The 17,566-nt window shown below is 36.3% G+C and overlaps 1 protein-coding gene across 1 annotated transcript in view; it reads left to right on the top strand.

The window, feature by feature from the left end:
* TDRD3 (tudor domain containing 3) overlaps window positions 1-17,566 on the top strand; it is a 109,416-nt gene that overhangs the window by 43,506 nt on the left and 48,344 nt on the right. Inside the window, exons 3-5 of the mRNA XM_082498497.1 lie at window positions 2,963-3,028; window positions 11,173-11,333; window positions 13,490-13,631. Coding sequence (XP_082354623.1) covers window positions 2,963-3,028; window positions 11,173-11,333; window positions 13,490-13,631 — 369 coding nt within the window. The remainder of the gene's footprint in view (window positions 1-2,962; window positions 3,029-11,172; window positions 11,334-13,489; window positions 13,632-17,566) is intronic.

The following is a 17,566-nucleotide window of genomic DNA, read 5'->3' as shown; positions in this document are numbered from 1 at the left end:
TGTACGAGTTGTGAATTTGCAAATAACACCTATTCCAAACTGTGAAACCTGGAGGAGAAAAATGAACATAATTCACAGTAGGAAAATATTTTTATGTTTATGAAACGTAAATCTAAAGTCAAAATACAAGCACTAATAAAATCAGAAGTGCTGTATACTGACATAGGTATGAAATTGTAGTACAAAATATTAGTTTGTTGGGATGAATAAAACACCCTTACTTTGACTTCTGGACATGATACTCCTTAAAGCATGTTCAAAGTAGTGGTGAATTTTTCTGTGATATCTACATATTTATGTAACTACAATTTTTTTTTTATTATTACTGTAGAAATCTGGATTAGTAGTCGTTATTCCTGCCAACAAAAAAATATAAAAATATACAAGATAGAGAAACAACTTGGAAGCAATAAACCTTAATGCTTTTAAGGACTTGAGAAAAGTGTGCATGTGAATTCCTGTTTTTTCAGAATTCTAGTATATACATTGTTGGTAAACATTAGTAAGTCTCTCCCTTTCAGTAACAATAAAAAGAGGGCAGCTACTTAATCCATGTATTTGTTACTTATTTTTAACTTATTCTGTGAAATCGTGGGGGATAGTTTTGAGAATTGTATGTTTTCTTTGTTTAAAACTTCTCAGGCACCCATACTCAGAAGTTTTACAGTTTGTATGCACTGTGTATGGATTTATGTAAACTTTATCGTTTGTAATAACTATATGTAGTTCCAAGGGGAAAACAATGTAGTAGAGCGCTTAAGAGAAAAGTATTCTTTCTTAATGAAATTATGAATGAGAATTGATGAGGATTATTTGAGATTCAACCGTCTTTGAGATTCAACCACTGTTGGTTTAAGATGATACTCTGAAAAGAGTATCCCCTGTGCTCCTTTTATTTATTCTTTGGAGCATGTGTTTGATCACTCACATATATGCACCAGTTCATGTAATGAATTTGAAAAGAAGTAAAGCAAAATTATAATGCAAAAATGCAAAGAATGTAATACAAAACATGCAGAGGGTAAGCATTTGGTTTCTGGACTGTAGTAGCATGCCTATATATATACGAGAATGCATTACCGCTTTATAAAAAAAAAAAAAATACTTCCAAGTTGCTGGACATAACCCTGCATGTAATTATATGCTGGAACCAGTACTAACTAGATAATTTGTGCATGTATGCGTTATATTTCCAGTTTGATAGATAATAAAAATAAAATAAACCAGGAATGTTATGCAAATACTCCCAAAGCCAGTTTTAATTGCTTTTCAATATTTTTTTCATTAAGTCAGTTGTTTTGATGACCAGAAAATTAAGTTGCCTGTTGAGTAAGTAGGGAGTAGTAGTGCGGCTTGAGTGACAAGATAACGGTGAATTTAGATTCCACTTCTTACGAATTTACAAATTCTTTCCTTGATTGCTAGAGTCATGTTTCAGGCAGAAGAAACCATGAAGTCAACTGACCTTCTTTGTGTGAATTGCTTAAATAAGCATGAAATAGACATAAATGTTTCCCTCAAATGTTTTTATTTTGTATAAGATCTTGCAAAGAGTTTGTAAAAGTTGTGTCCCCTTCCTGCTGCTGTGATTGCAAAGCAGCTAGTTGGAGACTTGTCAATTATATGGGTATGGAACATGTACAAATAGTTTATGGGAAGGAACCTGTGTGCTATTCAGAGATAAATACCTGACAGATGACAGATCAGTTCCCTCAGGTGGGCTCAGATTGAAAACCGAATGTGCTTTCTTATCGCTGTCTGTGGCTATCTTGTGCAACAGAAAGTGGGTTGAGCATTTATCCACTCTATAGATACTCCGAGTAAATATACAAAAGAGCATCCCTACGATTAGTTTTCTATTTGTAGGGTACTAATGTTTCTCGCTGAAAAACAGAATAAACTACTTGTTTACAGAGATAGTAAAATACAGTGCTGCTTAGTTCTAGATTAGGATGCTGGAACAATAGTCCATTGGCATATATTAATGGCAAGTTAGCATATAAATTCTAGTAGTAATTACATTTAGCCCTTCTTCATTTGGAAGTGTTTATGATCGTATAAATAAGGAGGGTTTTCAGCTTCAGTACAGTAGTCTGCACCAGCATGTTCTATTTTAAACAACAGGCTTATTTCAAGCAATAGAGTTTAGAAAATATAGGTGTTTTAGGCTGCATTGCTGTACTTTATTTTTTTCTTAACACATGTAAATGAACAAAAAACCTAATGTGTAAAGTTTAATTAGTTTTTATTGCATTTCCACATGCCGAACCTTTTAGCCATCCAGTGCATACTTTTGTCACACATCACCCTGATTGATATGCTTGTCCAAACAGTGTTAGGTGAAGAAAGTGCTTTTGTGGAGATTTGTTCCTTTGATCATATAAATTCTTTAATTTAATGTTGTCAGTTGACATGTTGCACAGTTGCTGAATAATGTGATGCAGCTGTCTACCTCACTTCCAAAGGAAGTAATCAGATATTTAAGTTAAAAAAACATTTAATAGAAATATGTTGTAAGCTTTTACTCCAGGTATAATTGCAAAAATCATCCCAACATTTTATGAAGGATTTGTGCATGTAAAACTGCACAAACTAAAAGCACTTTTCTCTTAAGTGTCACATGGAGAACGAAGAAAGAAGATTACCTCTATTAAACCTCGGAGTTGCGTCTATATAATTAAACATTACTTAGTCATTTCTTTTCATCTATTAAAAACATTTAATCATCTTTGAAAATGTGCTTAGAACAAGAATATCACTTAAAAAGCAAAAGGAGTTCTTTTGTAAACTCTTTTAGTTGTTGAATTTTTTTATCACATGCAGTTGGAGAGATGGTTTTTTTATAGTCTATAAATAGTTGGCACTATAGAAGAGAAACCCTTCTTTTTCCTATTTTATGATGATGATTTTTGAAACAGGATGTTTTAGGTTAATATTCTCTTGTCTTCTGTATTAATTTCAGACAGATTTAAGAACGATTGGCAAGAAATTCCTCCCCAGTGATATCAATGGTGGAAAAGTGGAAAAGGTAGACAATATTTTTACTTCACTTTTTCTGTGTTCTGTGATTTCATGCAATGACAGCCTTCTATGCTGCATTACTGTGGTTTTGTCATTATTTCACATACAAAAGAACCCAATATTTGAGTGTGTTATAGAATAAATATATAAATGTATTAGTTTGCCTGCTAGGCTTCATAAAGAGAGGACCCTTTCTTTTTTGTTTTTCAACTTTGAAATGTTTAAATAAATGTGAACAATACTAGAAATTTATCACTCGAAAGTCATTTAACCTGTTTGATCTTGACATATTATCAGCACTGAATTTTTTCCCCTCCTTCCTTCTTGTGAGGGCAGCAAAACAAGTTAGGAATAAAGCAAGGCAGCTGTGTGATTGTGATGCAGTAATACATGTTGCTGCTGTATTACTTGACTTAATAATATATGTGGTGATAGCTACACACTTCATGTATTTTTCCTATGACTGGCTATCCTACAGGTTATGTGGATAAACCACGTTAGATGGTATAACACTTTATATGCTACAGAATAGTATTCTACTCAAAACTTGGATGTGCTAGATTTGTAACATATGTTGTAAGTTTAGATTAAAATTAAATTTGGCCCCTTCAGTACACCGTTTCTGTTTTGTTCCTTACGTACAGTTACGGGAGTGTATAAATGAAGGAATTCTATTTTAAACTTAGTAGTAGTTCTCAATTTGAATCATTATCCTTAACTTCCAAATATTGACACTGATGTGAAAGTTCTGGGGAAACATTTCATTACTGTTGAAATTCAAATAGTGATAAATCAAGGCACATTTGTTTTAAGAAAGCAAGACTGATGAGAGGCTGTTAAGAGCCCTTCAGATTTGTTTTTTCTGCTGATGCTATTGTCTAAATGGACTGTAAATGCTGGCTTCCAGCAGAAGAACAGCAGGAACATTATTGTCATATAGAAAAAGCCGACTTAAGAGATAATGTATTGCAGGATCATAGTTTTTAGCCAGGCAGCAGTCTGTGCATGCAACGTGTTACTTACTAAACTAACTTTCTGGGAAAAGTTTTATTAACTTCATTTCTCATTTTGTGGAGCTATGTTTTTTGCAGGTAAAAAAAAAAAATAAATTGATTGTTTACCTGTTTATGTTTCTGGATAACACGCTGTTCAAGATACTTCAGTGCTTAAATAATTTTTCACTACCTAAAAGAATTTGATTTAGCTGTTTCTTATGTCTGTGATGTTAATGCTTTTCTTCCTCTTCAGTATCCTGTTTTTGAAATACAGAAAACAAGCAAAATTGCTTTTGGTGGCATCTGTTTTTGCTCTGTTCATTTCTCAGTTACTTACTTGAAGTACTACTAAATTTTTCTTTCAGATCATGTCATATTCACAAGGTCTGATTGTGTTTGGTTAAAAGTAATTCTCCAAACTATTAAGGTTGTATATGTGATTATGCTTGCCTTATTTATTTTTGCTGTTGAAACATAATTCCAGTTCAAAGTGACTTTGACAGTACTGTTTTTTCAGAGTTTTGTTGCATTATGGTAGGATTTCTTTAGAAGTAGTTGTTCAGTTTTCATTCATCACTTGAGAATATACCTAGCAACTTGTCCATTCCTTTTAGAGAGGATGTTTTCTAAATTTCTGTTGTCATTGCATAGTTGAAGTGGTCAATCAAAGGTAAAAGTGTCATTGAATTCCTCAAAGCTTTGGACGTTATATAAGAGAATCTACTTACATGCTTTACAGTGTTGGCTTCTAGTTTAGGTGCTCAAGTCACCACTTGAGTTTTTCATGTTTCTCAGCTCAAACTAGAGAAGGTGCAATTGAGCTGTTTGTTTCCACGAAATACAAAACCTCTGTACAAAAACGAGGGCAGTGTGCTGGAAAACTCTGGTGGTTAGTGCTTTGAAATACCTGTGAGATAACTGCTACCCTTTCATGGGAAAAACCTTCTGCACCTGTACACACACAAATACATCTATATTTTGTAAAATTGAACATCTCCAAAAAAGAAAAGGTGGAAAAGGTGAGAAAAACCTAGTTCTAGTTGAATTTTCAAGGATCCCTATTAAACTTGCTGCTCTCCCCTCACTGTATGTTCTGCTTTGTGTTACTGTATGTCCTTTTTACGGTTCTCATTTTTGTTACTGGCAATAGAAAACAGTGTATATAGAGGATTCTAAATAAAAAAAAAAAAAGAGGAACTGTTACTGAATGGAGCTTGGTGAATTTCTGCATGGGATTGTCTTACAGTTGATGGAGATGGAGGACTGGATAATAGGATTGAATGCTGCAGGATTTCTGTGCAATCCAAACTTTCCTTTTGAAAGGTTGTTTCATTCGAGGTATTTCTGTTTCCCAAATTGTCAGATAGTTGAGAGAGATCAGTCCTTACAGACTTCTCCAATTTTTAATGGTTAAAGAGGAAAAGGGTATTTTTTTCCCATAGGTAATGACTCCTGACAACAGGAGTGGAAATTTTGATAAGCTGGAGGAAACAGGCGGGACAGAAGAAAACTATGGCCCCTAACAGTCTTTGTTAAAGACAAGTGTTTGTTTAACAAATGGTATTCGTGAAATCCTAGAGACTTACGTACTTCTATCAGTATTGCTAAGAAACCAGGATTTCTTACGTGTGAACTTCTAGTAAAATTTAGTTTAGTCTTACTTTAATCGACTGTCTTTGTTTGCATCATAGATAGTAAAAAATAATAAAAAGTTAAAAACCAAAACAACACCTGCAAACCATTTGCTGGAGGATGATATTCTCCAAGTTTTGAAAAGGAGTAATGATTGCACAGAAAAAGTCTGTGTTTGAGAATGACTCCTATTTATAGTTTTTAGTGCACAGTATTAGTGTACTGAATCTTTGCTTTTTTAACTGTAGTGTTTTCTTTTTTTTTGAGTAACATAAAGCAAATCTGACTACTTAGTGCTGCTACTTAGCTTGCAAAGTATTCAAATATTTTGTTACAGAACTATGTGTTTATAAAGATTATTTGCTTTATGCGAGTAAAGGATATGATTGGGACAGGAACTTTTAATATAATTTCTCAGTAGAAAGTAGACATTTGTGGTTCAGAAATGCTTCAGGAAACAATAGAAATGATATGCTACTATTGTTCCTCTCATCCAAGACTAGGATCAGTATTATTATCTGTATGTTGAGAACATATGATGTATTTCCATCTTGCATAGAGTATAACTTTATTTTGTAGTATTATAGGCAAATGTCTGCATAAAAGCTGGCATAGAGTCCTAGAGTTTAAACAACACGGGTGTTTGATCATTATAGGTGGTTACCAACTTCAGTCATTTATACACAGAAATGTTTTATTCACTCATTTATATGTGTGTTTTGTATGGATTTTAAAAAAAATCAATATTACCAGCGCTAACCACAAGATGGCCACATTTGCATAGGATTTGAAAAAGCTGAACCCTCCCATTTCCATCTAGATGACTATATACCATAAATATAGATTAAATACTTTTGGTGGAATAAAAATGCAAAGCAGACTATAAAGTTGTAACAAAATTTATTAATGATGTTATGTTTAAGGCATAACTGGTTTTCTTTTGAGTATTTATGTTCCATTACAATGGAAACATTCATTCTAGCAGAAGTATTCAAAAGGATTTCATTTTTGTGCTCAGAGAGGTGCTTTGAGTACCAACAGATTGATGGTAAGCAGTTAAAACACAAGTTGCCAACAGTTCTAATTCCTGTTTAACGTTACTCATATGCTTCCCAATTTGTCTCATTACTTGAATACAACTAACTGTGCTTAGTTGCCTCTTAGTGTCTCTTTGATTGTGGATTTTGTTTTCTTACAGGCTTTTGTTTTGTTTTGTCTTTCATTTTTTTTTCCAAAAAGGGATGATCTGATTTGCTGTTCTAGTTACAGCTGACCTGCATTTAAAAAAACCCAAATCCTCCTGTCTTAAGGCGCTTGTCTTTAACTTCCAGCAGGAGTGATTGCTACACCAGATTTCTAGATGTAACTGTGTTTGAAACTGCATGTGTCAAAAACTGGCACACATATTTTTAGTTGTTTGTTTTTTTTCCAACTGAGATGATTTTGACAAGATCATGCGTGCTGTAATGCTGACATATCAAACTGAGTTGTAGTCTTTTTAGAAATAGCTGTTTAGCAACCTTAGGTAAGCTGTGGGCCTTAAGCCCACATGTATGTAGGCCTTGAGCCCCACAAGGATGGGGTAGTTCCCACCTTACTGTGTTTGCAGTTGACCTAGAAATGATCGTTTCTTAATATCCAGCAGTCTGAGGTAGAGAACATTAACTCAGAATTTTATCAGAGCATTGCATTTAGACCCCTTGAGCCCCACTCTAGGTTGTTTAGGGTATGAGTCAAATACTAACTTTAACAGGTCTGTAAAATAAGATATTCACACAGAATCATAGAACGGCTGGAGTTGGAAAGGACCTCTGGAGCTCTAGTCCAACATCCCTGCCAAAGCAGGTTCACCTAGAGCAGGTTGCACAGGATAGCTTCCAGGTGGGTTTTTAATATCTCCAGAGAAGGAGACTCCACCACCTCTCTGGACAGCCTGTTCCAATGCTCTGTCACCCTCAAAGTAAAGAAGTTGTTCCTTCTGTTCAGATGGAATTTCCTGTGTTCCAGTTTGTGCCCATTGCACCTTGCCTTGTTGCTGGGCACCACTGAAAAGAGTCTGTCACCATGCTCTTGACACCTGCCCTTTAGATATTTATGAGCATTGATGAGATCCCCTCTCAGTCTTTTCTCCAGGCTAAACAGACCCAGGTCTCTCAGCTTTTCCTCATAAGAGAGATGCTCCATTCCCTTGATCATCTTTGTAACCCTTTGCTGGACTCTCTCCGCTAGTTCCTTGTCTTTCTTGAATTGGAGAGCCCAGAACTGGATACAGTACTCCAGATGCGGCCTCACCAGGGCAGAGTAGATGGGGAGGATGACCTCCCTCAACTGCTGGCCACGCTTTTTTATGCATCTCAGGATACCATTGGCCTTCTTGGCTACAAGGGCACATTTCCAGCAGTTCAACCCCTCACCTGTACTGATGCATGGGGTTATTCCTCCCTAGGTGCAGGACCCCATGCTTGCCCTTGTTGAGCTTCATTAGGTTCCTCTCTGCCCAGATCTCCAGCCTGTCCGGGTCTCGCTGAATGGTGACACAGCCTTCTAGTGTGTCAACCACTCCTCCCAGTTTTGTGTCATCAACAAACTTGCTGAGGGAACACTCTGTCACCTTATCCAGGTCAATGATGGATATGTTGAATAAGACTGGACCCAGTACAGACCCCTGGGGAACATCATTAGTTACAGACCTCCGACTAGTCTCTGTGCCACTGATGACAACCCTCTGAGCTCTGCCATTCAGCCAGTTCTCAATCCACCTCATTGTCCACTCATCTAACCCACACTTCCTAAGCTTACCTATGAGAATATTATGGGTGACAGTGTCAATAGCCTTGCTAAGGTTGAGGTACGCAACATCCACTGCTCTCTCCTCATCTACCCATTCAGTCAATCCATCATAGAAGGCCATTGGGTTGGTCAAGCATGATTTCCCCTTGGTGAATCCATGTTGACCACTCCCAATAACCTTGTCTTTTTCCACAGGCTTAGAGATGACATCCAGAATGAAGTGTTCCGTCACCTTTCTAGGGACGGTGGTGAGGCTTACTGGCCTGTAGTTTCCTTGGTGTTCTTGCCCTTTTTGAAAGCTAGCGTGACATTAGCTTTCCTCCAGTCCTCCGGCTCCTCTCCTGTTCTCCATGACCTTTCAAAGATGATGGAGAGTGGCTTTGCAGTAACATCTGCCAGCTCCCTCAGCACTTGTGGGTGCATCCCATCAGGGCCCATGGATTTGCGGGTGTCAAGTTTGCCTAAATGATCTCTAACCCAATCCTTCTCAGTCAAGGGAGAGTCTTCCCTTCTCCAGGCTCGCTCCCTTACCTCCAGGGTCTGGGATTCCTGAGGGCAGGCCTTAACAGTAAAGACTGAAGCAAAGGCATCATTCACTAACTCCACCTTCTCTGCATCTTCCATCACCAGGGCACCCACTTCATTTACCAGCAGGCCCTAGTCTTCCTTTTACTACTGGTGTACTTGAAGTCCTTATTGTCCTTGATGTCTCTTGTCAGCTTTAATTCCAAGTGGGCCTTAGCCTTCCTCATTGCATCCTTGCATACTCTGACAGCATTCCTGTCCTCCTCCCAAGTGGCCAGTCCCTTTTTCCACATTCTGTAAACTTCCTTCTTCCATTTGAGTTTTTCCAGAAGCTCCTTGCTCATCCATGCAGGTCTCCTGCCTCCTTTACCTGATTTCTTTTTCCTAGGGTTGCACCGATTTTGAGCTTGGACGAAGTGTTGCTTGAATATTACCCAGCTCTCTTGCACCCCTCTTCCTTCTAGAGCTTTAGCCCATGGGATTCCTCCAAGTAGGTCTTTGAAGAGGCCAAAGTTAGCTCTCCTGAAGTCCAGGGTTGTAATTCTACTTTTTGCCCTGCTTCTTCCATGGAGGATTCTGAAGTCCACCAGTTCATGGTCACTGAAGCCAAGGTTATCCCCGGGCCTTTGCATCCCCAACTAGTCCTTTGTCAGCCGAAGGTCCAGCGGTGCACCTCTCCTCGTTGGTTCCTCCACCACCTGTGTCAAAAAGTTTTCATCAATGCTCTGCAGAAACCTCCAGGACTGTGCGTGCCTGGCTGTGTTGCCTTTATCACAGTGATCGAAGTCCCCCATGTGAGAAACAGACTCTTTTAATTGTTATTGAAAGAAATAAGAATCAGTCAGCATTTACTAAAAGTACTGTTGTTCTTATTTATGCTCTTTTCTTCAAACATTGTGTATTGAAGAAAAAAGAAATGAAAGCTTCTGAGTTTCAGTAGATTCCAAATAAACATAACTTTTTCAGCTTTTGAGAAATCCTCTGTCTCAATTACTGTATTTTCCATGGTTCAATTTGAAGTCATAAATGGTGTAAGTGCCTTCAAATTAAATTTATTTAAGTGTCAAGAATAGGAAATTTGTTTGGAAATTTTTGTTTATATTACTGGCTATTGTCTCAAGATCACAAAGCCATTTAAGAAGCGGCCTCTGTAGAGTGCTGCTTTTGCTCCTTTTAGTGACACTTTTCCTCCTCCCCTTAGTACAATTTCATGCTTTGACGGTATTCCAAAGTATTTTCCGTTCTCTTTTGTTCTCATCCTAAATAAAGTTCCTGTTTCCTCATCTTCTAATTTATCTGGTTTCAGTGCTTATATTCTTTTATTTATTCATTTCTCTTTTCTTTATGTTCTCATTTATGTATATTCACCTCCTGGTTATCTGCTGTCATTTTGTGGTGTTCTGTGCTACCTATTCTGTATCTCAAAGGGAAGAAGCTGATAAAATGTGTACTTTTTTCATCTTTTCTGCTGTCTCTCAGGTGCTAGTGATCAGTTGAGCGGCAACAGATTATTCATTTTTATTTCAGAGGGATCAGAATGACTGTGTACTCAGCTATAACCCAAATGTGATGAAGTGGTTTGGTTGGTTGGATTTGGTTTGGTTTTTTGGTGGTGTGTTGGTTTTGGGGCTTTTTTTTTTTTTTTTTGGTCATTGTTGTTGTTATTAACACAAACTGTGGTGTGTATAGTAGGATATGCTGCAGTTTTAGGCACCCAACAGGTAGCGATGTCCCTTGAGGTTGTTATGTTCTGGTTGCACCTCTGCTTGAAGAAGCTGAGTTCCTAGTTAGTTGAACTTGCAATGTAATTTTGATACCACCAGATTGTCTTCAAAGGTGGTTGGCTGTTTCTTTAGAACACTTTGTGAACGGGACACTGAGGTACAGCATGTAAAATCTTTTCTGGACTCCATAGTATGTTGGAAGTGACAATATTGTCACAATATTGTTTGTTTGCCCCCCCCAACTCTTTTTATTCACTTCTTTTCCATAATCGGTATTGCAGAGATGTGTGAAGCATCACAACTTGAAAAAGCCATTTCTGTCATGCTTTAGAACATTCGGTACATGAGTGACAGAAATTGAACATGACTGCCTGATCAAATTGCACTTTCTTTTCCCGGGGGGCATCTGTTAGTATGTCTAGATATTACAGTGTGCTTGCTTCATGGGTGTTAACAGTTTTGTCTTTTCTGTTTTGCATATATAGCTGGAAGGGCCATGTGTTCTTCAAATACAGAAAATACGCAATGTTTCTGCACCAAAGGATAACGAAGAATCTCAGGCTGCTCCCAGAATGTTACGTTTACAGATGACCGATGGACACACAAGCTGCACAGCTATCGAGTACAGTAGCATGTCAAAAATAAGGTGAATAACTTTCTTTTCGAAGTTTTGCTTTGGAACTTAAATGTCTTTAAAATAATGGAAGTGTCCTTATTAATCTATTGAAAAATTGCTTCACAAAACAGGTTTCCTTCTTGAATTTTGTATATAAAGGAGAACCTTAAATTCAGCATGCAAAGGTATATAGGAATGTAATTTACAATCCTATTTGTGCTGAAGTACATAAAGTAAGAAAGTGGATTTTTGCAGCCATGTGTTGAGTTCAAGTTGATACAGCACACGGCATTTTGGTGTGTGCGAACTTGAGCCAAATTCCCAATTTTTAGTAGTAGCAGATCTTTTGTCTGACTGTGGTAGCAGGAATGTCACAGGCCTGACAAACCTAACTTAATGCAACTAGTGCTGCTTTACCATGGGCAAGGCTTTAACTCGGATTGAATTAGTAAATAATTCTTCAGATAAAAAATGAAGGGTAAGAGAGCTAATTGCTGGTGAACAAGGGGATTTTTTGTGTATTTAGTTACAAAGATGTTGAAAAGTATCTCTAGTGTTTAGTCTCTAGAGTCATGGTGTGCTTTGCTGTTCACTCTAGTTCAAATGACTTTGATTTAAAACAAAAAGTAATCTGCTTCCTCTTTCTTTCTCTGCTAGCTGCAACAGTTAGATATAGACCTTTTATACTTCATTTAAAATGTCATCTTTTACTGTTAAACTGCTCCTTCTGAGCAGGAGCCAGCTTGCCGTTTAGAGTGATGCTGTCTTAAAGGGTAGGACACTTAATGATATTTTAATTTTAGCTTGAGCCAGCAGAACTTGGAATGTCATATTCCAGTGTGAATATAAAGAGAGCAGAAAAGAAAGGCAAGCAGGCTCCAGTGTAAGTAGATTCTAGATCACAAAACACTTAAAGAAGGCAGCTCAGTAGAAGACATAATTTGAAAGCTTTTATCTAAAACCTTGAAAATGCCAGAGAACTCATCAGTCTGTAATAATGATGTGAGCTGCTCTTTTCAAGTAATGTATGAGAATTAAATTTGTATGTGGTTGTTTCAGGTTTGAAATGGAATGTTAACCTACAATAATGTGCTGTTTCAGTACATAGTGTTTCTTTAAATAAATAATAAAAATCACAGTTTTCTTTTAAATGAGTTTTTCATTATCAGGGTTTCCTTTTACCCCACCTTTGCATAATTTTCCTTTTTTGCCGTATTTCTTTCTTGTCTTTTTTTCTGATCTCATTTTCTTTGCTTTTATCAGAACAATACCAAAAATCCATTAATATTGCTAAGGTTAACACCACTAGTGCTGAAATTGTCTGACTCCACTATAAATGTTCCTCACTGCCTCCTATGGTCCTGTGATTGCAATGATAGCTTTAGCATATTTTGAAGAGGTTATTGTCTCTTGGTTGAAAAGTTATAACTGACAGTGTCCTGTTTCTCACAAGAAAAATCATAGTTTCCAGATTGTGCTGCTTGTCATATCTTTCAATTATTGGGTCGGAGATATGTTACTCTTTTATGCATCTGCTGTTGTTTTTCATAAGGTAGATTCATGTGAAAAGAAGGTAGGTACCCCCTTGTGGGAGCAGACCACAGAGAATATCCGTATGTCTTCAACTGATAGAATAATGAGAGAAGCAGCACTACAAGCTGTATGGTTTTTTTTATATTTATTCTGGTATAGTCCTGGCTGTTAGTAATGTATAGAAAACTTCTTTTCTAACAGCTCTTTGTTTTCTCCTAAGTTGAATGTCTAAAACAAATGAGATGATTAACCATCTGGAGATCTTCTATGTATTAACTATAAATGCATCCTAGGTTGAGGAACTTAGTCTTAGAGAACTGATTTTGAGACATCTTCTGTTAGTCTAAACAAATCACATCCTTAGTTTGATATTGTTAAATTGGATTTTAACCAAACAGACAATTTGCAAACATTCATCTCTGTTAGAATCTAATTTGCAATATGGCATTTTTGTGTAATGAATGGGAAGCATTCCAATAAAGTATTGAAAAGTATGGTGCACACTGAAGGACTTATTGCAAAGGTTTTTGATGCTAATTTTTTATTATGAAATATGACAATGTTGGAAGTATAATAAGAGTAGGGTTTTATATGTTTTTGGTGTCAGAATATTAATAAACATTTGAAATATTTGACTTTGTTTCTACTTCTAGCCTAAACACTCCACCTGGAACAAAAATTAAGCTTTCAGGAACTGTTGAAGTGAGAAATGGATTCTTGCTGTTGGATGACAGTAACACAGCAGTGCTCGGAGGTGAAGTGGAGCATCTTATAGAAAAGTGGGAATTACAAAGGGTGAGGTAACACCACTGGAAATGCTTGTCTTACAGGATGCATATTACATTTAATGACATCAAGCTTAACGTGTTGACTGTGAACTTTCATACAATAAGCTTTTAGAACTTTTTAGGGTTGAAGCCAAATATGTGTAAATAGGTCTCATGCATAATGTATCTGATAAGTGATCTTTGCATGGGAACTGATTCCTTTCATCGTCAGCAAGGATTGAAAACATTAATCAAATACATGAAACTTATTTTAGTGCAGTCATGGGTGGTTACTTTCCTAAACAGTGTGTTAGGTACCAAAGTATAGTTGCCTTTTACAATAACGATGTGCAGACTGTATATTTTTGAGGCAAAAATAATAATAGTAAGTGTATGGAAAGCATTGAAATTGGTAACCTTAAGTATGAATTCTGCATTGCAGATTTCATCAGTCCTTTAGGTAAATTTGTGATTAGAAAGACAGATTGGAGGTTTTAAAATCTTTCAACAAGCCCTAAATACTTGTAAGCACTCTTACTCCTTTTTAGACTGGTTCCTGTCACAACAGAACGAAAGTTGCTGCGGGAAGACTTTTTCATACGTTTTATCACAAATAAGCTGAAGTTCCTAGGGCAGGAAGTTGTGACCCTGCTCCAAACAGTCCCAAATATTTGACGGACCTACTGTCAGTACTAGAGACACACATCACTATATTTTTACATCCAGATCTCTGAAACAGAGTAGCAGCTTATGAACACGATGGTCACGTCTATGTAAAGTACTTCTTTTATTGTTGCTAATGCTAAGTTTGGCACAGTTGATTTTGTTACAACTAGTCTTCTTTGGTGTTGATTTGCATTTTATAGATTTGAGCAAACTGGACCAATATTTATATGAACATTTGAGTTACAGTGTCAATTTTAGTAGATTCTGTTTGGCATCCTTTTGTGCTCTTATAGTTAAAAGTAGTTTTTTAAAAAGCAATCCTGGTGTTAAATGAAACTGCCTGTTTGATTAAAAAGAAGTTTCTGGGACCAACAGCAGAAACCATCCCACTTTATCATTTTTGTTCATATTTAGCATAAAGTCTCGTGAGTTCTCTCTCCAGTTAAAAAGCACTAAGTGTTAAGGTTGATGGGGAGGGAAAAGAGACACATAAACTAACACGTTCTTAAGAATGCCAGCTAATTGGTAAGAGAAGCGTCAATAGAATTGGCTAGCTTTGTTGGTGATATTTTGGACAGTCTGTTTTCATGTTTATTATACCTGGGCTTCAACAAATAAATGTTGCTCTGTAAATATTAATTTGTTTTTGAGCTCAATGTCAAGAAGTAACTCAGAACACGTTCTGTTTACGAGAAAGCAAACCATTTAATAACCATTGGCATGCTGCTGACTACAACTTCCAGCACTTGTTATTCAGTTCTGTTGGCTTTATGTGATATGTTAAAAAGCGGTAACTAGGTTTTTACTGACTTACTCTGGTAATGTAGAGTATAGAAAATTAACTATTGCCTATTGCTATCCCCTTGGTTCTCTGTTTCCATCTTGCAATTTGCCAGACTGTTTTCTTTTTCTCATTGACCACCTCACAGCACACGATTGGGTTCCCAGCATAAATGTGGCCATATCAGAAAAGCTGTGGGTGACAAGAAATCAGTTTGGACAGATGAACCATGACCACTGGAAATTATAGTTCCATATCTATATCCAGACTGACAGCTAGACAGATAGTGCTCAAACAAGTCTATAGAAGCCAGATACTACTTTGGTAGCAGTTTCCTCATGAACTCGATGTTTCTGTCCTGTTCAGAAAGCTTTACGGAAGAGAACGTTTGACAAATAAGCAAGGTTGTCAACTTGCAAAGATATTGGATCGAGGACATTGCCACTCCTTGTCTAATTTTGCTACTGGAGCTTAAATGAAATGCTGAACTGTGTTTGCATAAAAAGTCTGAAAACTTGTATTTCTGTGACTATTTCAAATTACTTGTTTTGAAGCCAGTTTTTTTCTCTCTGCTACAATGTCTGAGAAGTGTTAATTGGGCTTCTTGTGTAGATGAAGGACAAAGTAAGTTTCTTTTACAGTTATTTAAAAAGTTAGTGCTATTAGGTCAAATAATATTACAGAACTTCAGAATTGAAGTTGTTTGTCCAGTCTTAAACTATTGCCCTTGCATCTGTCTGTCAGTTTCTGGTTGCATTACTGTTTTCCATTCAGAATGTTGTTTTAAATTGCTTTCAGGAGGAATAAAGTTTTAGTAGTGAAAGACTTGCTCTACAAATACAGTGTATATGGAATTAATGCAGTATTATCACACTGCAAATGTAGTTCATGTGGAATAAATATATTATTTGTAGCATTCGATTTTATCATAAGGTAATTCTTGCCTAGAAATTTCAATTATTTTTTTTAAGTGTCCGTGTTTAAGTGACAGTAAATGAATAAGGAAGGAGTAAACGAGAATGTTACTGCGTGATCTTTTTTCTAGACTATCTGAAAATATAAAGTAATGTGTCATGGACTTCTTTAGGTGACAATACAGTTCCAAATAATTGCTGCTTCATAGTGTTCCCAGTGTTCTGGTGGTGACTGGTGTTTCAATCAGTGAGGATCAGTATCTGCAAGATAATTGCTGGTACCCTCTTTATGAAGGAAAAGTACTTTGTATTGCTATTAATCAAAATATGAAATGATCTGTAAGTGAAGACTGAGGCAAATTTTGCTGAGATGATAGGTGATACTGTTTGCTAGTCCCTTACATTTTTAAAACATAGAATCTGTCAAACTACAGATTATCTGAAAGAAAGTTCTCTGGTCTACTTAATGATTCTTCTATTCTGGTGAAGGTGAGGCTAAATATTGAAGTTACCTGATGGGAAAAAGGATTAGTTTTACGTATACTTCAAAACTCATATTAGAAAGAAGTATGAAGGGATAATAGTATATAATATCTAGGAGTTGAGTCTCGTATTGTGAACCTTTGTTTCTTAAGAGATTCCCTAAAAAATATTTTTTTTCATGTTACAATACAAATACAGTGGAAAGGGTAAAAGAAGCATACTAAAGTATTATTAATAACAAAGTTTATTCTAAATTATAGTTACCGCTCTGCTACAAGCAAATTTAATTGTAAGTTAAAAATATTGTTCTTGTTGCCTGTTTGCTTTTTATTTGGTGTAAAGTAGAGTTTAATTTCCAAAGCAGTTGTTCTCACTTCTCAGCAGACAGGGCTACTTGAGAAGAAAGTGTCAATGCTGTTATTTGCCATTAGGCAGAGTTCTTTCATTCTGGATAACAATTTTGTGCAATAAATTGTTATGATTCAAAATCTATGTAGCTAAATGTTAGTAAATATGCAGTCAATTTTTAAGTGTTTTTTTGCTATTTTCCAAATTACTTGTTTGAGCAGTAGTTTGGAACAGTCTTTTTCTTGTCTGTGTTTCCTTGATTCTGATTTGGGGTGGGGGGTGGGGTGGGGGGAAGAAAAAAGCTTGACCTTAAATTTAAGCATATTCTTACTGATTATAGGACGTGAAGAATTAACTATGATCAAATGCTCAAGTTCTTAGGCTATCATATTATCATATCATAGGTATTTTTATTATAATTTGATTCAGGGCTGGCGTTCATTCCAGAATAGCCTACATTTCTCTAGAAGAGAAAAAGTGTAGGGTTTATTGTACCTAGAGCACCTACCCTGGGGAAATGAAGCGGCTTGGCCATGAAATGATTGTTGTACTGTGCTGCTTCAGTTAATAGATATAGGAAGGTATGACCGTGCTACAGTGATCAGCCCTTGGTTAGCTCATAATTCTAAGCAGCGCTTGAAGTGAACAGATTGAAACCAAAGCAGAAAAATTTTAAGATTTCTGCACTTCTAAATGCCTTGTTTTTAATAATTTATTGGATACTTAAACAGTGTTTTTTACTCCAAGGCATGAGGAAAAGGATATTTTTTT

The sequence above is a fragment of the Vanellus vanellus genome, assembly GCF_965231255.1.
Source record: "Vanellus vanellus genome assembly, chromosome: 1".
NCBI lineage: Eukaryota > Metazoa > Chordata > Aves > Charadriiformes > Charadriidae > Vanellus > Vanellus vanellus.
This window is presented reverse-complemented; position numbering and strand designations above follow the sequence as displayed.